Source organism: Sphaerodactylus townsendi, linkage group LG12 (genome assembly GCF_021028975.2).
Source record: "Sphaerodactylus townsendi isolate TG3544 linkage group LG12, MPM_Stown_v2.3, whole genome shotgun sequence".
Taxonomy (NCBI): Eukaryota; Metazoa; Chordata; class Lepidosauria; order Squamata; family Sphaerodactylidae; genus Sphaerodactylus; species Sphaerodactylus townsendi.
In genome coordinates this window covers 32,209,883-32,230,398 of record NC_059436.1, presented here as the reverse complement: position 1 = coordinate 32,230,398, position 20,516 = coordinate 32,209,883, and the positions used below count along the sequence as shown (strand labels likewise).

The 20,516-nt window shown below is 47.7% G+C and overlaps 2 protein-coding genes across 11 annotated transcripts in view; one reads left to right on the top strand and one right to left on the bottom strand.

Annotated features, from left to right (window-relative positions):
* The window catches only part of DENND1A (DENN domain containing 1A), a 275,137-nt gene extending 258,118 nt beyond the window's left edge, over positions 1-17,019 (top strand). For 3 of the 9 annotated variants that reach the window (XM_048513357.1, XM_048513355.1, XM_048513363.1), the window contains 4 exons: positions 1,700-1,788; positions 9,760-9,888; positions 11,793-12,048; positions 12,574-17,019. In XM_048513357.1, the coding sequence (XP_048369314.1) occupies positions 1,700-1,788; positions 9,760-9,888; positions 11,793-12,048; positions 12,574-13,869 (1,770 nt within the window). In that variant the 3' untranslated portion in view covers positions 13,870-17,019. The remainder of the gene's footprint in view (positions 1-1,699; positions 1,789-9,759; positions 9,889-11,792; positions 12,049-12,573) is intronic. The other 6 variants (XM_048513358.1, XM_048513356.1, XM_048513362.1 and 3 more) reach the window with 3 other exon arrangements.
* Positions 17,020-17,500: 481 nt separating this feature from the next.
* The window catches only part of CRB2 (crumbs cell polarity complex component 2), a 48,981-nt gene continuing 45,965 nt past the window's right edge, over positions 17,501-20,516 (bottom strand). For both annotated transcript variants that reach the window (XM_048513350.1, XM_048513353.1), the window contains one exon: positions 17,501-20,431. In XM_048513350.1, coding sequence (XP_048369307.1) covers positions 20,210-20,431 — 222 coding nt within the window. In that variant the 3' untranslated portion in view covers positions 17,501-20,209. The remainder of the gene's footprint in view (positions 20,432-20,516) is intronic.

Sequence of the window (20,516 nt, the reverse complement as noted above, 5' to 3'; positions counted from 1 at the left end):
CATAAGAGCATAAGAAAGAGCCTGCTGGATCAGACCAGAATCCATCTAGTCCAGCACTCTGCTACTCACAGTGGCCCACCAGGTGCCTTTGAGAGTTCACATGCAGGATGTGAAAGCAATGGCCTTCTGCTGCTGCTGCTGCCCCCGAGCACCTGGTCTGCTAAGGCATTTGCAATCTCAGATCAAGGAGGATCAAGATTGGCAGCCATAGATCGACTTCTCCTCCATAAATCTGTCCAAGCCCCTTTTAAAGCTATCCAGGTTAGTGGCCATCACCACCTCCTGTGGCAGCATATTCCAAACACCAACCACCCGTTGCTTGAAGAAATGTTTCCTTTTATTAGTCCTAATTCTCCCCACCCCCACCCCCCAGCATTTTCAATGGATGCCCCCTGGTTCTAGTATTATGAGAAAGAGTCCTTTTACAGATTCATATTGCGTAACTTGAGGGCTGGCTGCTTATGCTGAGGTCACCCGGCCATGGGAGTTCTCTTGGAGATGGCCAAGAATCAGTACGCAAGCGTGGTTTTGACTCTTCAAGTCCTGGTGGGGGAGGGGGTTTCTTGGTTTTGTTCTACATGCTTGAAATGGCAGCATTTTAATTATCCTTCATGAGCTGCAAGGTAAGGAGGGAAATACACATTTTAATAAAGAAATAAAAATGCCATCTCCTGACTAAAGTGGTTTGAGCAAGTTGTTTCTCTGGGCGATGCATGCAGATTCTGTTCTGTTTCTGCTCCTCTCTGTCTGTGGCATTAAATGCATTTCCAGGTTGGGGTGTGTCGCTTCCGACAAGTTGGGTTGGGTTGGAAATTGCTTTCCAAGGTGTCACTGAACTACTGAAAAGTTTATATTTTATTAAAACACACAAATCTAACTCTGGAGCATTAGTGGGAACACATCGCTGGCAATCCATCCCATTAAATGGATGAAAGTCTTCAGCAGCATCCAGTCCATCAATGAAGCATTCTCTGTGTTGGTTTCTCTGTCGTGACTCATTCCACCGGACGTCTCCATTTGAAGGCAGGAGTGTGTTAACCCTGTACAAAGAAAATTAAAATGAGGCTACTGGATTACTTGGAAGTATCCTTGAAAGCAGCATCATAATTTGCTTAGAAGAGAGTTACACTTAGTACTAGTGGCTGAGTTTGCTGAGAGACTGTTGGGTACTGGACCATTCTAGGTTTCTCTTGTCATGCGTAATATCTTTCTGCCAGGCTAGAGACTGTGGTGGCAGAGCTGATTGGCCCTGTGCCCATCCCTGCACAGCCAAGCTGCTAACAATTTTCATTGCAGCTCCTAGAAATCTGAAATGTTTTTTCCATCCTTGTCTTTCTGCACTTGTGACTTTGCTGCAACTTCACTAAGCCCCAAATTTCACAATCTTTAAATACTGCCGGCTGCATCTTCTTTCTCTGACAAGTACACATGGCAAACTTGCACCTTTGCCTTCATCCAAATCAGAATCACGCCAAAGAGACCTGTCCTGGCCTATGAGCTAACTGCTTTCAGAGCAAAGTGCCTCTGTATCCGATGCTCCATTGAGCCTGTTGGATTGGGCTTTTTGGTGCTAGGCTGGGCTTCTCAAAGAACTGCATCCAAAACAAGAGCTGGGTCCAAGCAGGTGAGGGGCTGCTTTTGGCAGGTGTGCTACGGCTGCTTATACAGGTTTGCTAAAACGCTTCCACTTATCAAATAGGTTCGACCACCCAGACCCCAGGTCGTCAGGAGGCCAAAGAGCAACATCGCTATCGATGGCCAAAGGACCTCTGTCTCAAGCCCAGAGCAGTGAGTATCCATGTCTCTGGATCCCTCTCTTCGTAAGTATGCTGTTGGGATTGGGGGTGGCAAGGAGAAGAGTAGAATTTGGGCAGGAGCAGAGAATTCCTTGTGCCTTTTTGAAGCAATAAAGCCTGGGGATGGTTTGAAAATGCTGGGTAATATAAAGCTTGTGCAGATTAAACTCTCAAAGGTATTGAGCACTGGGAAATATATTTTGATGAGGCAAGTAGGAGGTATGCTCCTTGAATGCTTAACTCTACTGATTACCTAGAGAGGGGTGTGTGTGTGTGTGTGTGTTTGAGTGGCCTCCTGCCTCTGAACTTAGGCAGAACCTCCTGTTATTGGAACGTGATTGCCCTCTTGTGGAAGAGGCTTTGAGACATCCCTGCAGACAGCCAACGTCCTTGCTCCAGGTCTGATTCCTAAGAGTAAAATGTACGGACAACTGTGGAGAGCCCCAGCACTCAAGGAGAGAGGGCAGCATATTTAGAAAACATGGAGCCATGTCTTCCTGTGACAAATGTGCATTGTCCTGTTATCGTGCCTTTTTTCTCATCTCTTTACTATTTTTGTGCTCAGTTATTTTTGGAAGATCTATACAGGTGATATTAAATAGCGATATAGATTAGGATACTGACCTGCTGTTTCCCCCATTGCTTAACAGAAAACAAACTCCAGAAAGGAGTCAGTTAAGCATCCAGAAGCCACGGACTCACAGATTTAATGCCATCCAATTGGCAGTTGCTACTCAAGACATACTAATGTCCTGGTTCCTGAGAGGATCCACAGTCCTTGGTGGAGAATTCCTCACTGGGGAAGTTGTTAGTTGTTCTCAAGTCAAAGATCTTTCCCCTGCTAGTAGAAGAAGAAGAGTTTGGATTTATATCCCCCCTTTCTCTCTTGTAGGAGACTCAAAGGGGCTTACAATCTTATTTCCCTTCCCCCCCTCACAACAAACACCCTGTGAGGTGGGTGGGGCTGAGAGAGCTCCGTAGAGCTGTGACTAGCCCAAGGTCACCCAGCTGGCATGTGTGGGAGTGCACAGGCTAATCTGAATTCCCCAGATAAGCCTCCACAGCTCAGGCGGCAGAGTGGGGAATCAAACCTGGTTCCTCCAGATTAGAATGCCCCTGCTCTTAACCACTACGCCATTGCTCATAGTAATTGATGAGTGACTTCCAAAATCTCATCTGATAACTGGAATAGGTCAGATTCGAGCATCTCTTTATGACAATGATGCCAGTTAGCTGGTGTCTTCCAGGCAGCCAAGCAGGGGTATCTTGTGCCACTTCAAACGACTTCATCCACTCTCATCCTTTCTCCCTTCTTTGCTCTCCCTCAGTCCTGTGAAACGTGGAAGGAAGCCATCAGCTAGTTTGTGTTAAACAGAATAAACTCAAGGGAGTGCCATGCCAAACAAGAGCTCTCCCCACAGGTCGTGCTTCTTGGGAGAGTAGACCGCGTCTGGCACCCCTCACCCACGGAGGGAATCTCTGCTTTCTTGGAAGGGGAGTTGGGAAGGTCGTTCATGTTTTGCTGGTAGAGAAGGACGCTCGCTCATTATTTTTGCAGCTCATGACATCGGCTGAAACGACTAAAACATTAATATGTACCCTCCTCCCCAAAAGCAGTAAAATAACCGATGGAAATGCTCACAAGCTACAGTTTAGCCAAATTGGTTAGCAGCTGCAAAACGCTTTTAACAGCAAAGGATTTTAATTATGGGTAAGCTCAGCATCCCTCAAATATCCAGGCTCGTGACTGTGGTTCATGGGCCGTAGGGCAGTATGTTGTGAAGGTTTTCTTAAGAGGGGGAGGCTGCCCAGGTGGGCAGAATAGGATTAATTTCCAAATTCAAGGGAAAAAAAGAGGGCATAAAAATGGGGGAAAAAAATGGGTGTGGGGCAATTGGCCTGGTTCAGGTCTCTTGGCGTTTACAGTAAGCTGGGGAAGAATGTTGGGGGGGGGGATTTCCCATTATTCCCCCCCCCCCTCCACACCATTCCTCAAGCATCCAGCACTGATACCTATTTGCTTTCCTCTTTAATTTCTTTTGTGGCAGGAAGGTGAAATAGTCTCCTAGTGAAGATTATGGCGGGAAGGTGACATAGTCCCCTAGTAAAGGTTTGGAGAGGTGGGGAAGAACCCCTCCGATGAGGCAACCACCTGTTTCCTTTGCCTGTCTACCGAAGGAAAATGCCATACTTCTTCGTGGGCATATCCCATGGCTCCTCACTTGAATCCCAAAAGTGGTGGGCGGGTGAGACGGGCTTTATGTAGATGTGGATTCTTCGCTTGGGCACCACAATGCCTGTTTGGTTTCTCATCAAGAAGGCACTGAGTAGCAGCAAGCCTCATCTTCACATTTGGGATTTCTAGAGACCAGCCCTGCTGGTTGGAATATGTTTTCCCCATCTTCTCCACTGTGCAGTACATCCACAGGTGGTTCATGCGTGAAGTCCCTTTTAAGCACTAAGAAGCTCAGCAGTGCTGTGGCTCTGTGGAAGAGCTTCTGCTTCGCATGCAGAACATCCCAGGTTTGGTCCCAGGTATCACCTCTTAAAAGGACCAGGCAGTAGGGGATATGAAGGACCTCTATCTAAGGAGATCTGGTGATCTGCTGCCAGTTGAGTAGAGAATTCTGACCTTGATGGACCAGTGTCTTGAGTCAGTATACGGCATAGGTGTCCAACTCACGGCCCTCCAGATGTTGTGGACTACAGTTCCCATCATCCCCTGCCAGCATGATGCTGGCAGGGGATGATGGGAACTGTAGTCCATAACATCTGGAGGGCTGCGATTTAGACACCTGTGGTATACGGCAATTGCACGGGTTTTCTCTTTTTCTCCAGAATTTATTTGTCAGCATTTTGGAGGGACTGATACTTAGCCAGCAATGGGATTTAACTCTGCTAAAACCATTCCCACGGCTGGCTTGTGGCATGTATCCGTGGCTCATCAGGAAATACAAGAGACACCCGTGTATTTTTACAAAGCCAAGTAGAGTGCCAAACTACAGAATATATGATATCTCCCGCATATGACAATATTGGGAGCACAGCTAGGGGAGGGAAGGGACAAGATTCTCACCTTACCCTGGAGCTCAGTTTCCCCTTTCCCTAGATTATACGAATTGTGTCAAAAGTGTCCACAAAATTGAGGAAGGGCTCAGAAGACTCCCTTGGAAACTAGTGGTGCTCCCCTAGTGGCAGAGACTGCCAACCAGTTTCAGGACAGACTGGGCAGAAGCGCCCACTGTGGTCTTGTGCAGATGGCTTCACCAGCCTTCAGCCACCACTGAGTTCCCCTTCCTGTCATGGTTACCTTTTCCCCATCTCTCTGTGTACCCTGAGAGAATATCTAGTTCTCTGAAGGGAGAACTCACTCACTAATTGCCCTGTCTGGGTCAGTGAGGAATTTCCTCAGACCAAATGTTTCTTCTGGAAATCTAGGGTCACTTCTTCCATAATGTAATCGGCCCCTTCTTGAACTACTTCAAAGCAAGGGGCAAGATGTATATTTTTGTAACATTTTCTTGGAGTGGGTTCTCACCGGCACGTTTGGGGATCAGCCTTCCCCACACATACTCACACATCACACAAGGGGGCAGAAGACGCCCTGACTCACTAATCAGAAAGTGACTTCTGTCCCCTGCACCCATTTCCTGCCTGTGTCCAGGACTGTGGCAGTCAGGTGGGGAGGGGGAGAAAAGGGATTTGCTTCTGGATGATGATGATGATGATGATGATGATGATGATGATGATGATGATGATGATGATGATGATGATGATGATGATGATGTCATCTTGAGGCAGAGGAGAGTGCCCATTTTTGCTTTCCCTCAATAGTATTAAGGAATTTTTCTCAGAAATAGCCAGGAAATTCTGGGTTTGGCCATTAAGCAGTTGATGCTTACAGGAACCGCAGTGTTTGAAACAGGACTGTGATGTTGTGATAGGAAGGCCAGCTCATCCAGCCCTTTGTCCATAGGGCAGCCAGAGGGGTCTCTGCCGTCTGCTCAAAGCTTCACTTGGAATAAATGAGCTGCTTTCCTGCCGGAGGATGATCCCTGATGATAGAATTCCCATCTGTAATGCCCGGGCCCCACTGCTCAGCCACTCCCCTACAATTTCCCTCGGCTCTTCCTTTATCTGTCTTGGCACATTTAGGCAAGGTCAATTAAATTTAAAATGACTTTAAGAATTACCAAAGCACTTGGTTTTTGGCCAGCGTGATGTGCTGCTGATTTGTCCAAGCAGCCTGACACATGGGGGGAGAAGCCCCCGAAATGCAGATTGTCCTCATTAAAACCGAAGCAGCCACTCTCCTAATGGTAGGCAGAGCCATGGAGCGCATCCGCGGCTTTATTGCGCCGTGTTTCTGACATGATATTTAAAAAGGAACAGCCACGGCTGTCAGTACTGTCATATGCTGGTGCTAACCAGAGACATGTTAAACTAAACATTAAAAGGAGATCAGCAAGCCATCTGCATGGGAACGCGGCAAAAAGATTAGGGAGGCTGGAGCTGGAACACTCACGTAGAGACGCAGAGGACTGCCGCTGTGACGGACAGGTCCCTTTCTCCCCCACAAAGTCTCCACCGGCCAGCTTGCTCCTCGCTATTTTGCTGCGCACTACTTTTCCAGAGATGCTTTTCCTTAGCGTGAAATGCGAGCGAGTGGTGGGTGGCAGCAGCAGGAAAGTTGCCGATTTGGGTTAATGAGAGAATGGGCTTGCCTGGCTCACACTGGATTCTACTGCCTCCAGCAAATAATGAGAAAGGGGCACGTGGACATTTTCAAGCGTTTGGTCCCTTTTAGCTTTTCACCAAAACCCCATTTGGGACCAACATGTAAATAGGCCGCTGATGAAATCCTGCCTTATCATGAGAGATGGCCAGTTGGCCCCCTTCCAGTAGACTTTTATTCAAGGGGAAGTCAAACAGCTCTTGTGGTTATGGATTTGAGGTGAGTGGCTTATGCTTCAGAGAAACAGGGAGCTCAAAAAATAGGCGGTCGATACATCTAGTCTTCAAGCATAGTGTGGTAATACCCCAACAACTCCCGGTGAACTTTTTTGTTGTTGTCCTGAGGACCAGATTATGCCAAAAAATGATCTTAGAATACAGCGGACTCTGGTGAGGGGTTATGTGGCTGAGGAATTCTGTTACTTCTGGTCCTCAGACCTACCATTCCTAGGAATCTTTGGGGAAAGCCCTTGAGAGTGGAGCCCAGAACTAGGACTCAGTTTTATTTTAAAAGTGTGTGGTATAGTTGAAGTCGATCTGAACAAGAGGCTGCACCATGTCCACAATGACTAACCAGACTGAGCCCCACATGATAGGAAGGGCAGTGGAAGTCTTTTCCTCCTCGATGGTTCCATGTGCTTGAAAATCCAGGACCCCTGTGGGCCTTGCCATTTGGATCCCTGCCTGCTGCTCCTTTTGAATGTTGCCCAGATGTGACGATTGTTGCTATTGCGTTTTCTTACCGTGCTGTGGTCTTTTGCAGAAATTGTCACAATGACATCCCAGGAGGACTAGTGCTGTCCAAAACAAAAAAATTACAGGAAGAATCCCTGAACATAATTCCTGCACAGACAATTCTGGGCACTTCTTGCATTTCTAGTCACTGTGACTTTCTTGAGGTGTCGCTGCTTTGCCAGTTGATGCACGGACAGATAGGCTATGTGTTTTATCCATGATGGTGCACCTCAAACTATTTTATACAGAAACCCAGGAAATGTTTCACAATCATAGTTCCTTTGTATGTTGATCGTGAAAGATTCCCAAGCTCCAGGATGTATCTGCTCCCTCCCCCTTGCAGATGTCAGGGCATTTTTTTTCAGTGGATTTCATATTAGGACAGGGGGAGGGGAGATGCAGTTTCAGCAGACACACATCTAAAAGATGCTGGAGTTACAATATAAAAATAACTGACTGTTATTGACTGTTTCCAAAAATAGGTTGCATTGGCGTTAGTAACAATAATAGACACGGTTGCATTTTTAATTTAAGCATTGTACATCTAATGGTCAAGTGTTACCTAATCTGCGGATACCTAAATCCACGTATTTGGGCAATAGTAACATAAACCAGATAGTTATGCAAATTTGGGGGACCCTTCCCCCTCTCATGTTTGCTGAAAAAATCTGAAATTATTTTTAAAAAATTACATGGCAGGTTCAAATCCTCCCCCCCCCTCCCAAAAGCATCATCTGTGCATGCACATACAGTGTGCTTACCTTCTTTCTTATGGACCTGGCAACACAGGCTGGAAACAGTGGGAACATGGAAGGGGAGGGGAGGGAGGGAGGAATGGGGAGAGAGTGAGGGGTGGCATGCAAGGGAGGGGGAGGGGCCTGGCATCTGGACATGGCCCACCCACCCTAGCAGAGGGAGGGGAAGGAGAGAGAGGGGAGGGGTAGCATTCAAGGGAAGGAGAGTGAGGGAGGGGAGGGAGGGAGGGGTGGCATGCAAGGGAGGGGAGGGGTGGCTACAACAACAATTTCAATATTTCAATAATCAAAACATAATCAATATAATATCATTGCATAGTGACAACGTTTCATAACAGCATTATATCATAGGAACATTATAATAGCATAATAGCAACCATAACATAAGGGGAGGGAGGAATCCTGCCACAAGTATTGTGAGTGCCCACTTGTTACCCTATAAGAGATCTTGCAAAGTGTGGAAATCCGGTGCACTGGAAACTTTTCCTGTGCCGGCCCCATTGAAATGAGTAGGAGCTGGACGTGATCACAGGGGTGTATCACGCTCAGGCCATTCAAAAATTCCTGTGGGGGCCGCTTCTGTCATCTCCTGTCCCGCTGCAGTCCTGTGAAGAAAAATGACTGAGAATGCATAATGCCTCCCTGGACCTCACAAAAATGGTGCATTTTCAACAAATGTGTGTGAGAGAACATTAGCCACTACGTTGTACAGTAATCTCTCTGGAAGCATCCGAGTCATCGGGTTGCTGTAATACTCGTGTGTAGGCAGAGCTCAGAGCGACCACTGACAAGGCAGATGTATTTTTTATAATAATAAATATTTTAGCAATTCATCACAGCTGAAAAGACTTGACTTGTCTCCTAGGAGAAAAATCTGAAGCCACCATCTCCAGCAGAGAGAGCCAGGCGTTGTTTATGTGGTGCCTGAGGGCTGTCCACACATGCAGACCAGTGGCATTTGCTTAGCTTTGTGAGGTTCTCTGTTTTATACATTGGAACAATCTGTTGTTATTTGCATTATTATGGGGGCTACAGAAGGGCCACGACAGAGATGGAGACAGGTGAGGCCGGCTCTGCGTACAGCCTTCTTCACAATCTTGCACAGGAGGAACTGAGAAGGAAAACCGCTTCACGTGTTTGAAGTAGCACCCACCCTTTTCCTCTTTGTATGTACAGCTGCAGGGTATTGGCTATACTTTGCAGATGTCAATTCCTTCCCTGTCATTTATCAGTTAGGTGGACCTCCATTCTGAAAAGCTGTGGTAGACTGTCACAAACCTGAGTGTTTTTTAGGGAAGATTTACTTAAGTTGGTTTATGCTTCTGCGGAGAGCCCGGGAACCACCCACAACTCTAGCCACGGAGCTACAAACCATACAGAACTGGCCGTCGGTTTCTGCCGTGGGGCCTTTGAGCTGCCAACTCCTCAAGAAATAATCTGTCTGCTGCTGGAGTTTTTCCTCAGTTTCCTTTTGCTAGAGGAGTTTCTGGGTTTACAGATGAACAAATTGCTGGCAGAACAGCTCAAAAGCCGCAGAGCCTCTCCCTGGCTTCTGCGCTTTGCCCTTGAACTCTAGCAGTCCACGCCTCAAGGTATTTCTCGACCATATCAGCTACATCCCCCCACCCCCATCCTCAACATTGTTTGGAAACCTGGAAACGTGTACAGTTTTTAAGAAAATTTCAATTTCACTTTGCTGGCTCAGTAATGCCCTCTCTCTCTCTCCCTGTTTCCTTCAGCCTGGTAAAGCCCACACGCCACTATACAGTCTTTCTCTCTGAGGACTCTTCTGGTGATGAGTTTCCACAAGAAGATGACCCAGTCTCTGCCTTCTCTGACAGCTTTCTCTTCTCTACTCCCTTTGAATGGTCTATACTTTGACTCTTTGCTGCACTATCTAAAGTTGCCCCAATCATGCTTGAAGCACCATGTTGACATATCATTGCTTGGGTGTTTCCGTTGAGAGTGTTGTGTGTGCACACTTGTGTCCATGTCCCTTAGACCATATACACTCTACACTAAGCTACCCACACAAGGTGGGCAGATTCCCCCCAGCTGTCTTTCCAACTCTGCCTCTTTTGTTGCTTTTCCAGCTTGTGATTGTTGATGCATCTTATGAGCTTCGAAGCTACTTGCCACCGTGTGGAACGTCGTCTGTACTCGTCTGACTTCCCCATCCCATTTCTTTGTTTTCCAGCCTTGGCAGCCAGCTGCACAAACAATATTCTTTTAAGAATTCTTACGAAAGACATGGCCAAAATCTAACTGCCAGGTGATGCAGCATGGTTGGGGCCTTCGTCTAAGAGGGTCCGAGGGTGCTTGGAGTCTAAGGCAAGCTGTGGCTGGAATTCCTGGGCCAAGCAGGCTGGTAGGGAAAGACAGTGCAGGGTAGCAGCCAGATCGGAGGGTAAAGTGTGCGTGCAGGGAAACAGCTGGGTCTTAGGTGGCTAAGGACTGGACGTAAGGCAGAACAGAGGGGGTGGAAAGCAATATTGCCCCGAGGAGGTAGATAAGTTGTTAATCTAGAGGAGAGTCTATCTAATCTTGTGGTAGAGTTTCCAGATGGAAGTAAATCTCTGGGCACTGGGTCACTTTCCCTAAATGTCCCTTGTGGGATCCAGATTTCCTCCACGTTACATTCTTGTGAATTCCCATCGCAGAACCTTCTGCCAGCTAAATCCTTGAGCTCTCTAACAACTCCTGTGACCCCTCAGTGTAATGAGCCTGCTGCAGAGTCTGGGCAGACACCATTTCCTTCTCTAATGGGGGAGGGAACAAGCCAGCCTTTGCTAATGAGTTTGCAGAATACAGTTTATCAAGGCACTGAAGAGAAACAAGGGTTTCCTTGCACTGCTTCTGTCTCCTGGTGCTTTTCCAGTGTTTTCCTCCATCTGAAACCTTGTTTAGAGGGCACGGAGAGACTGGCTGCCAGTCAAACGCCAATCACTGTTGAAATGCATGTCAGCTTGCGGTGTTAATTGGATGCTTCACTGCTGTTCCTTGCATGTGGAGCCGACATGCAAATCGCAGGGTGTTCAAGGCCCATTTGCTGGGGTTCTTGGGAGCAGTACACCTACAGATTCCCCATCTCAAGTGGACCATGGTGTTTCTTGTTTTGGTGACTCTACCCTAATCATTGGTATTTACTCCAGGGAAGCAGCAGCAGTGGCTTGTGCTGAGTAAGTTGAGGCCAGTAAAGTGGATCTGTGTTTGTTCCCCCCGCCTTGCTGAGGCCTGTGAGCACTCAGCTTCCTATGTGAACCAAACAGGTACAGTAACAGTATTCAGTCTGACACGGGGTCTGCAGTGAGACTCAAGGGCTTTCCACATCTATTCCTGACGTCTTGTCTGGTCCCCTCGCCACTGCAGTGACTCCTGAAGTTTTTTCCCTTCATTTCTATCAGGTGGATAAACAATTGCATGTTCCATGTCAAAGATAGTACCTGGGCAGTAAGAAACACTACGTAATTAAGCGTTCAAGTTCTAAGAGTTTAGGTCATGAACGGTGAAGTTGTGTCTGTTTGTGGCATCCCTGTTTGTTATTTGCTGGCTGGCATGAGTTTTAATTGCGGAGGCTTCTTCCACCCATAATGTGTTTCCAGATCTCCTTATAATTTTAAGATTTAAGAGCTCATGCCTGGAGAATGCTTTGGCTGTTCATCCGCAATAGCACCCCAAATTCCTGCTGACTTTTTTAACGTGAAGGGGATCGGTGGGCTGACTAAAAGGCAGCTGGTTTCAGTTGTGTAAGTGGTGTTCTCCTTTGTGCCAGGCCTCAGCCTTACCGGGCCCTGAAGGAGTCTGACAGCGCAGATGGAGATGAAAGGACCGGCCCTGAGAAGCCCCAAGGCCCTGGCCATACTGACCTTCGCACCCCAGACAGCCCTACAGGAATCAGTCTTTTGGAAGGCATTTTCATTAACCTTGAGGTGGAGCCTCAGCCCCAGCTCCTCACCCAAGCCAAGAGCTTAGAAGACTTAAGAATCACCAAAGAAGATGAGAACCAGCAGGGAACCTTTGATTACCAGGTATGGGGTTTGGTTCTACATAAAAGGAAAAGCAAATGGGGGGGGGGGGATGCAGAGGCATAGCAAGGGGGGGGAAAGCGCCCAGTGCACTGGTGCGTCCTCCGCTCCATAACGCCCATCCCACCCCCACAGGGGCGCGCACCCCGCTGTCCCCTTGGAGCTACGCCTCGGGGGGGGGGGGATTTCAAACCAGCTTTCCGAGATTCAGCAACTAATGCAGATAAAAGTTCAAGGCCAGTGATGACTGGAGGAAAAGAGGTATCTGTGCAGAAGGCAAAGACCATCCGGCCACTCACTGCCTGAGGAAAGGCACCTCACAGCATGTCTGGTTTCACAGAATGAGAAGCGTGGCAAATAAAGAACTAATGAGAAAGGAGCCGCTGATGGGGCCTGTTAAACTTGTAGAAGAAAGTAAAGAGAAAGATAGATGAACAAGGACTTAACATGAGTGGGAGGGAGGGGGGCTGTTGCAAGCACAGGGAGTGGGATCCTTGGGTAATTGTGCTGACGATCTGTGTTTTCCAGCAGAGGATGGACCCCGGCTTTTTTGAGAAGAGCTGGACCGCACCAGGAATGAAGCTATCCCATCCCTACAAGCAGTTTTGGGGCCTGGGCCATGATGACATGGCCATTCCTACTAAGTACTCCCAAAGCTCCCCCGAGAGGCCGTTACCTCCTCTTGGGAAAGCCCCCCCAGTCCCACGGAGGCCTCAGAGCAGAGACATCATTCTGGATCCCACCGAGAAGGAGGTTGGAAGCTCTCCTGTTGCTCAAGGAGGGAACATTACTATCCCACGGCCACAGGGAAGGAAGACACCAGAGCTGGGCATAGTCCCACCACCGCCTGCTCCTAGACCTGCCAAACAGCAGGTGCCGTCGGAAACCACCACCACCCCGTGCTTTGCAGGACACAGCAGTCTGGCACCTGACCTCATGCAGGAGACGTTGTTCGCAGCCAGAAATCTCTCTCTGGAGCCTGAATTCAGACAGCAGCTTGGTTTTGCTGCTCACCAGCTCCAGCTTTTGTCCAATACCAGCAGTGCAGCAGATGTGCTTCAGCCAGTGAAAGTCAGTGCGGAGGGTTCAACCAATGACAGTGACTTTCTCCTTGCCCTGCTAGACCCACTGAAAGCAGGGAACTGTCCGGACATTAGCTTGCAGCCGAGCACCAGCAACCTGCTGGGGTCAGCATCCCCGAGCCCAGCGGCCAGCTTCCCTTCAGTGGCAGGTGACCTTGTGCCACCCACGTCAGCACCGTTTGGCCAGCCACTGGGGTACCCTCCCTCCATCCTGCCGTTTGGTCAGGGATCTCTCAATCCCTTTGTACAGACAATGCCGATGCCTCTGTCACTGTCTCTGGCCAGACCCCCCGGTAGTCCTCTGGCTCCCTCCCTGGGCCATGCTTATAGCTCCAGCATCATCACAACTAATTCCAACTTCTATCAGCCCCAGAGGCCTCCCCCCAACCCTCTGACACTCTCCATGCCCAACCTCTTTGCTCAGGCTCCAGCAGCAGCAACCCCAAGTCAACCTTCTTCTCAGAGTCACGCTTCGCAGCCTTGTGGCCCTTCTAAAATCCGGACCTTGCCCTTGGCTCATTCCTCTTCCAAAAGACAGGCCAGGGCGAGGCTTGCTACAAGGCCCAGCGATCTCCCCCTGGTCCCCCCCAAGGCCAAAGTTGTAGAATCAGTGTTATGCCCTTCCAAGCCTCAGGAGACTAAAGACCCCTTTGAAGACTTGCTAAATAAAACCAAGCAGGAGGTTTCAGTCACACCAGGTAAGGTAGAACAGCTGAGGAAGCAGTGGGAGACATTTGAGTGACTCCCCTGGTCATGGTCAGTTCCTTTCCCTGGTGTGTTTTGAGCCAGTGAAACAACACGCTTCCTTTGGAACTAAAGGATTGGCCGAACTCAAGCTGCTACCCTGTTGCCGTCTCCTGCGCTGCTGGCAAGAAACTGGGCAAAATACTGTTACGGAGCAGCAGGGCCCCAGCTGGAATCTCTCCTGGCCCCCTGCCCTTTCGATCGCCTGTTGTTTTTTGGCCTTTGCTGGAAAACTGATAGGATAGTCATTTTCCTCCCCTTTTAAAAATTATGAAGATAACTACTGAATTGGAGAATTCTCAGTTGCTTATCAAGTCTTCCCTTTCCCTTGAATTCCAATATGGTGACTTTTCTCTCTCTCCAATGTGGTCAGTATTAAGTTTAGATCCTGTGTGTTTCCCAAGCTGCAAATCATGTTTTGCTTTCACATGTAAATGGAGCACACCAGTCCACACTCGGGGGCTGAGTTTATTACTGGGCTTTTGGACTGAATCTTTTTTTCCTTCCAGTTTTGGTTAGTTTCTATTCCACAAGTATACTTTTGATTTAGTGAATGTACTGCTCTATGGACTCTGATCACAGGTACCTCTTTCCTTTACCATCTCTTCCTTGCAATGGGGGTCTCTTGTGCCAAGGCACCCCTTCATGTCCCAGATTCAGTATTCATATTGGAGTACTACTTACCTTGTTGGGGAAAGTAGCTGTTCGTGTTCATCTGAGAACTGAAATCACCAGCAGTGTACCTTTAGAACGAGACACTTAGCACCCCTAACGTGTTTCCCTGAAGTCTTCTGTAACTGTGTGAATATTGTTAATATATACATATGTGTGTTTGTGTGTCTATATCTACCTATATATACACATATACACACGCACATACACTTAAAGGTGTTTTAAAGTGGCAGTACTGGCAACTGTAGTAGTACCTTATTTTATTACCAACAAAAGGGACCAAGTTACAAAAGGCTCCTTAGTGTTGGGAGCTGCACCCCAGGAGTAAGTAAAAGTAATGTGAAAAACATGGTAAGTGTACATTTTTCAAAAGGAGTTTTAAATCTGATAGGCAGAAATTTCCCTCGTGGCCACTCCTGTCTGAAAGCTGAGGTGCGGAATCTAGGAGCTTCGGGGGAAGGAACTCTACTGAATCCAGATATTAGTTAAATCATTACACAAAAGCCACAAACAATTATAGGATCCATCTCATGCCTCTTGCTTCTTGCAGCCATGGGGATATCAGCGCTTGGTGTAGGAGTCCATTTCGTTTGATCACTTGTGTGCTTTTTAAACATGGCTAGTTTGAAAACATTACTACTGGGCAGGTGATGAAGATGCTGCCGGTCTTAAGAGCAAGACCACCCTTATATAGACGACCAGTCCCTTCCCTTACTTATTTTCTTTCTACTGTGCTCCGTTCAGTTTCTGTGAATTCCCTCTAAGTTTTCTATCTGCTACTGAAGTGTTTCTTAGGCTGCTGCTCCCACACTTGCGCCTGTACAGTGCAAGGAAATGCATTTGATTTCTTTTTGGGCGTTAAGGGAAAACCGCCATTTTGTTTGCATCATTTCACTTCTGTCGAGCACTGCTGCTTTTACGAGCTGTTCTCTCTGTTTTGTATTATCTCTTTTTTGCTGCGGGGGTGGGGTGGGGGAGATTGTTTTTTGATATTGCCTAGTTCTGAAGAGTAAAATATTTGAAGTCCACTGAAGGGCAAGTGTTGGTTTGGTTCATAAGGACTTTGGGGGTTTTCTCACAAGAATACACTGGGGGATGCTGGCTGGCTGGCTGGCCACCGTCAGAAACAGAATACTGACCTATACTGACCTTTTGGCAATTTTTATGTCCTGCGGACCAGTTTCTCCATGCTTCATCATAGACCTGCCCTGTCAGCTATGGGTAGGGACCTCTGAGCAGGACCCTTTCAGATGTTGGGCCAGATGTACACTACATAGTGCTTGCAGCAACTCCTCAACAACAGAAATGCTGAAAATCATGCCAATATTATAAGCCTATTTTTGTTGCCGTTTTAAATGTGACAGCTAATTAGAGTAAAATCTTTTATTAGTGCAGGCCCCCAGGTGGATAGAAAATCAGGTGATACACTGAGCTGGTGAGAGAGGAAATGGCACAGAACCCACTCCAAAGAGTACACTGGAAGTTGGCTTTCCCTTTTGGTGGGGAGACAACTAGCAAGAAGCAGAACTGATGCCTTGAGACTTTGGCTTATTTTCAGTCCCGTCATCACCTCTTGGGGTCCCCCCCCCTCTTGTAGGGAAGTGAACAAAATCTGCACAATATTTTTGGTACAGTAGGAAGCCTTTTTGGTGCTTCTGCTTTCCACTATGCATTCCTGGCAGGATGGGAAAGGGAAAATGTGCCTTGGGCTGACCACCACCTATTTGGCAACCCAGCCTGAGCATTTTATATCCACAGTTCTTCACCCCAGGTGCTGATCGGAAATAATTGGGAGGAACCAAGCTTTGAGACATTGATAGTATTTTAAATCCTGTGAATTTGTTGCAATGCTTGCCTCTGGTGTCAGTTGGAGGTGGCAGATCCAGGTGGCATAAATTTCTGCCTCTTCTGGGAAGGATGCTGTTCACTAACTTGGGGCAGTTCACTGAAACTGTTAGCCCTGTATTCTACTCCTGGTCTAAGGGAAGTCTTGAAGCCAAGGGAGTTTTCCTGTACGTGGTACAATCAGTGCCCTTTTCTGTCTATATTTGGGTCACATTCTGTGTGATTTGTTCTTCATCCTTCAGGCCCTAGGAAGAGAGAGCTGTGTTCAAGGGTGTAGAACAGAACCAGAACACATAAAGAAGGTAGAAAAGGTATCTGGAATCTATGCCAAGATTCCCAGTCTGTTTCCCGCCTTTTTTGGGGCTTAGTACTTTGTGTACGATATGCTTTGTCTACAAAGTATATTAATATGGGATAAGAACTGGTAGCTGCTGATATCCAGGTGTTGGCTGAGCTTCTGCGATGCCATAATAGTTGCAAACATTCAGATTATTCTTGGAGAAATAGCAGTAAAATGCTTAGAAAGCAATGCAGCCAATTAAACTGAGAGGCAGAGAGGCAGTTGTACCAATATAACAAACTGCTTCATTGCCAATGAATAAATATTTTCTCTGAAGGAGTACATTTAAAATTGCAAATACCTTTGTGAAACAGTTTTAATATATACAAATTTATGCAGATTTATATTACAACAACTTTCATCACTAATTTTTTAAAAGGAATGTCATCTTGTAGCAAATGAGCTTTGTGAAAAAATATATCCAAAATTACATATCAAAAGTTCACAGTGAAACACAAACACATTCATAAATTAAACAGCAGTTAAAAAAAACACTGGTGGATGTCTCAGGCTGGGGTGTGCCTTTCTGTTACTCAAAATTGCGACAGGTAATCTTCCTAACTCCCAGGTGAGAATTATAACTCATCTCCAGATGATAGGCATCAGTTCCCTTGGGGAAATTGGCTGGTTGGGGGACTGGACTTTATGGTATTCTGTCCCACTGAGGCCCCACCCTCCTTGCCCTGCCTTTCCCAGGTTCCACCTCAAGGAATTTCCCAATCCAGATTTGGAAGCTCTAAGCCAGGGGTGGCCAACCTATGATGTTCCAGATGGTCATGGACTACAGTTCCCATCAGCCCCTGCCACCATGGCCAATTGGCCAGGCTGGTAGGGGCTGATGGGAATTGTAGTCCATGAACACCTGGAGCATCCTAGGTTGGCCACCCCTAATCTAAGCAGAGTGGACTCAGGAGGCGTGGTTTTCCCATATACTCATTTTGATATGGTGTGGTAAAGCGAAATCAGTCTCATTTGAAATGGTGACTAGCCGAATGGGGCACTGCTTTGACACAACATGGTGGCCAGCTGCCTCTTCCAACACCACTTTTGCAAATGCAGGCTGAGCCAGGTGACGGTAAGATATTATCTTCCCCAGGCTCATGGCCACATCAAAAACACTGGTAAACTTGTAGGAAGGGCACAAATAGGTTTCAGCTCTGTTAGGTGAAGCATGGTTCTCAATGTGCCAGGCAGCCCTCCCTGAAGAGATGCAGGCAACTGCTAGAAAAGTTGGGTCCTCGGGGCTTGGAATCTGTAGGCAGAGTTGAATGATTTGTGTGGTCCATCAGTTGTTGCCACTGGGATTTAAAACTTGCTGACCACATCTTGTCGCTTTTCCCTCTGGGGATTTTCAAGTATGGCGGACAAAAATGGCCCTGAACTAATCCATCTGAAGGATCCCAGCAGGTTAGCAATCTGGGCATAGGAGCGTTGTGGGATTTCCAGGCTGTATGGCCGTGTTCCAGTAGCATTTTCTCCTGACATTTTGCCTGCATCTGTGCAGGTGCAGCATCAGGAGAAAATGCTACTAGAACATGGTCATACAGCCCGGAAATCCCACAACACTCCGCTGATTCCAGCCGTGAAAGCCTTTGACAATACAAATCTGGATGTAGATTTTTTAAATTTTTTAAAATTTTTGCTGTAATGTTATGACTGCAGAGAATAACAGAAAACGGAGTGGGCGAGAACTTATCTGAATTTAACTTAACTAAATAAATAACAGGAGCGTGGAGAACAGGGAAATCATCCCTGGCTTCGTCCCATCAGTATCTGGCTGTTTTCTCTCTCAGCCCTCACCTGGCAAGGCTTTACGGCTCATACAACTTCAGCTGCTGGGGGAGCCCACAAACGTGTGTGGGCAGCAGCCCAGCTGACTACAGGATGAGTTTCCTTTGGCTTCTTTAGAATTTCCAAAATATTAATAGCCACTCTTCGATCATTGTGCTTCTGAGCAGCAGCGAAGCAGGCTGGATTTCCCTCCCTGCGGCAGTTTGCGGGAATTCACACCTCTCCTTATTAAGCAAGGGTTTGTATTTTGGCGCAGACGCTGTGTAGTAAAATATTTCTCACTGGTATTGGTAATAATCGCACAGAAATGCTAATGATTTTAGACCGCAGTCAAGCAGGCGCTCATGTCAACTCCAGCACATGGCCCTGGAAGCAGAGCAGACTCACAACAGAGGGTGGCAAACGGGCTTTCGTGAGGGAAGGGGTGTGACCGCATAGCTCGGTGCCCACCCACTGTTCTTTTCCACCATGGCTAGCACATGGGAGGGAAAAGCCAAGCTGGGAAATTTTTGTGTGGGATGGGGGTCGTTGCCTAACCTACACAAACTGCCTCATCGATATGCAGGTCTCCCTGCTTTGTATCCCCCACCGCCATATGCTAATTGCATCACTACCTTTTTGGGACATGTTAGTAGACCTTGTCTGTACTGCTGAATGCCAACTTCCTTCCATGTAGGAGGGAGAGAGTGCTGAGAAATGTTCCTCCAAGCCATGTCAGACACTCGATTTTGGTCTCGTGTAGTTTCACAGACTCACAAATGAAGAATCTCTCTCTGCCTCCTAGTTTTTGAGCTGTAGGTCAGGCCACTAATCACAGCTGTTCATGTACCTAGATGATTTAGCTTCTTTGAAAATAACTTCTTTAACTTCAAAGCCCCGGTAATGAAATTCACTCATATGACGGAGAATAGAGAACCGACAGTATTGGCTGCTTATAGAAATTGAGAAACAAAATAGCAAGAGCGGTACGAGGCGGCTGGAAACTATTCCTGCAAATATGTATGCAAAGCAGTACCTGGTGTGCTCAGTAGGGAGAATTTTGCCACCAGGGCCTCGGGTTTCTAGAAGCTCAAACTAAAGCCCCATTATGCCATCAGCCGCTACAGTCCCAGGTAGTTTGTTTGGCTGGGCAAGGCACTTTGAGCTATCCTTCCTTTGAACCCATGCTCTTTGGCAGCCAGTTGCAGTCCAAAAAGGAGGGGCTGGTGCTACTTGAGTTCTGGTAGTATATCCCCTGAAAGGGGCAAGAATAGAGAGACGCCTGGCGATCCCATTCTTTCAGTAGGAAGAACCTTGCGGACGGTGAAGCTGTGGAGTATCTCTGGCATGAAAGTGCTCGCTGTTGTAGTCATCCAGCCCTCTTCTGTCACCCCCTCTGCTGTTTAATGGCAAAGGCAAGGTTTGTACTGTCCCAAGGCCTGGGAACAACCTTGCTGTCTGCCATTCTGCCTGTTGCTCAGCCTCTCCCTGGCAGCTGATCACGTGGTATTCCCTGCTGGGAAGACTCCCCTTCATTTCACAGCACAGAAGCTCCAGTGAAGCAACAGGCACGTCAGTTCTCTTTGCCTGCCGCTTGAGCAGCAAGGGGAGATTCGCGAGCTGGTTCTGCGCATAGTTTTATGGGTGTCTACGACGCTCTGCCGTTTCAGTCGGCTGCAATGTTTCACCTCCGCCATTAACTGGCACTCTTTCAGATCAAGTCGCCTTCCATCAGGCAGCTTCGATCAGTTATCCACATCTCTACTCTGGCGCCGTCCTTCTCCTGGCGGCTTGGGCTGTAGGTCCCTTGGGTTGCCCTCCTCTTCTTCATGGCAATGACTGATATGCCAAAGATGGTGATGAGAACAGCAGCCCCTGCTGCTCCCACCGCTCCCACCAATGTGGAGCTGCTGATTTGGGCCCACGCTGGTCGCTGCAGTGGAACAAGACGTTACTGACCTCAGGCAGAGACTTTAGTAAACACCCGGCAGCTCTCTCAAGATCCCGGAACCCCAGCC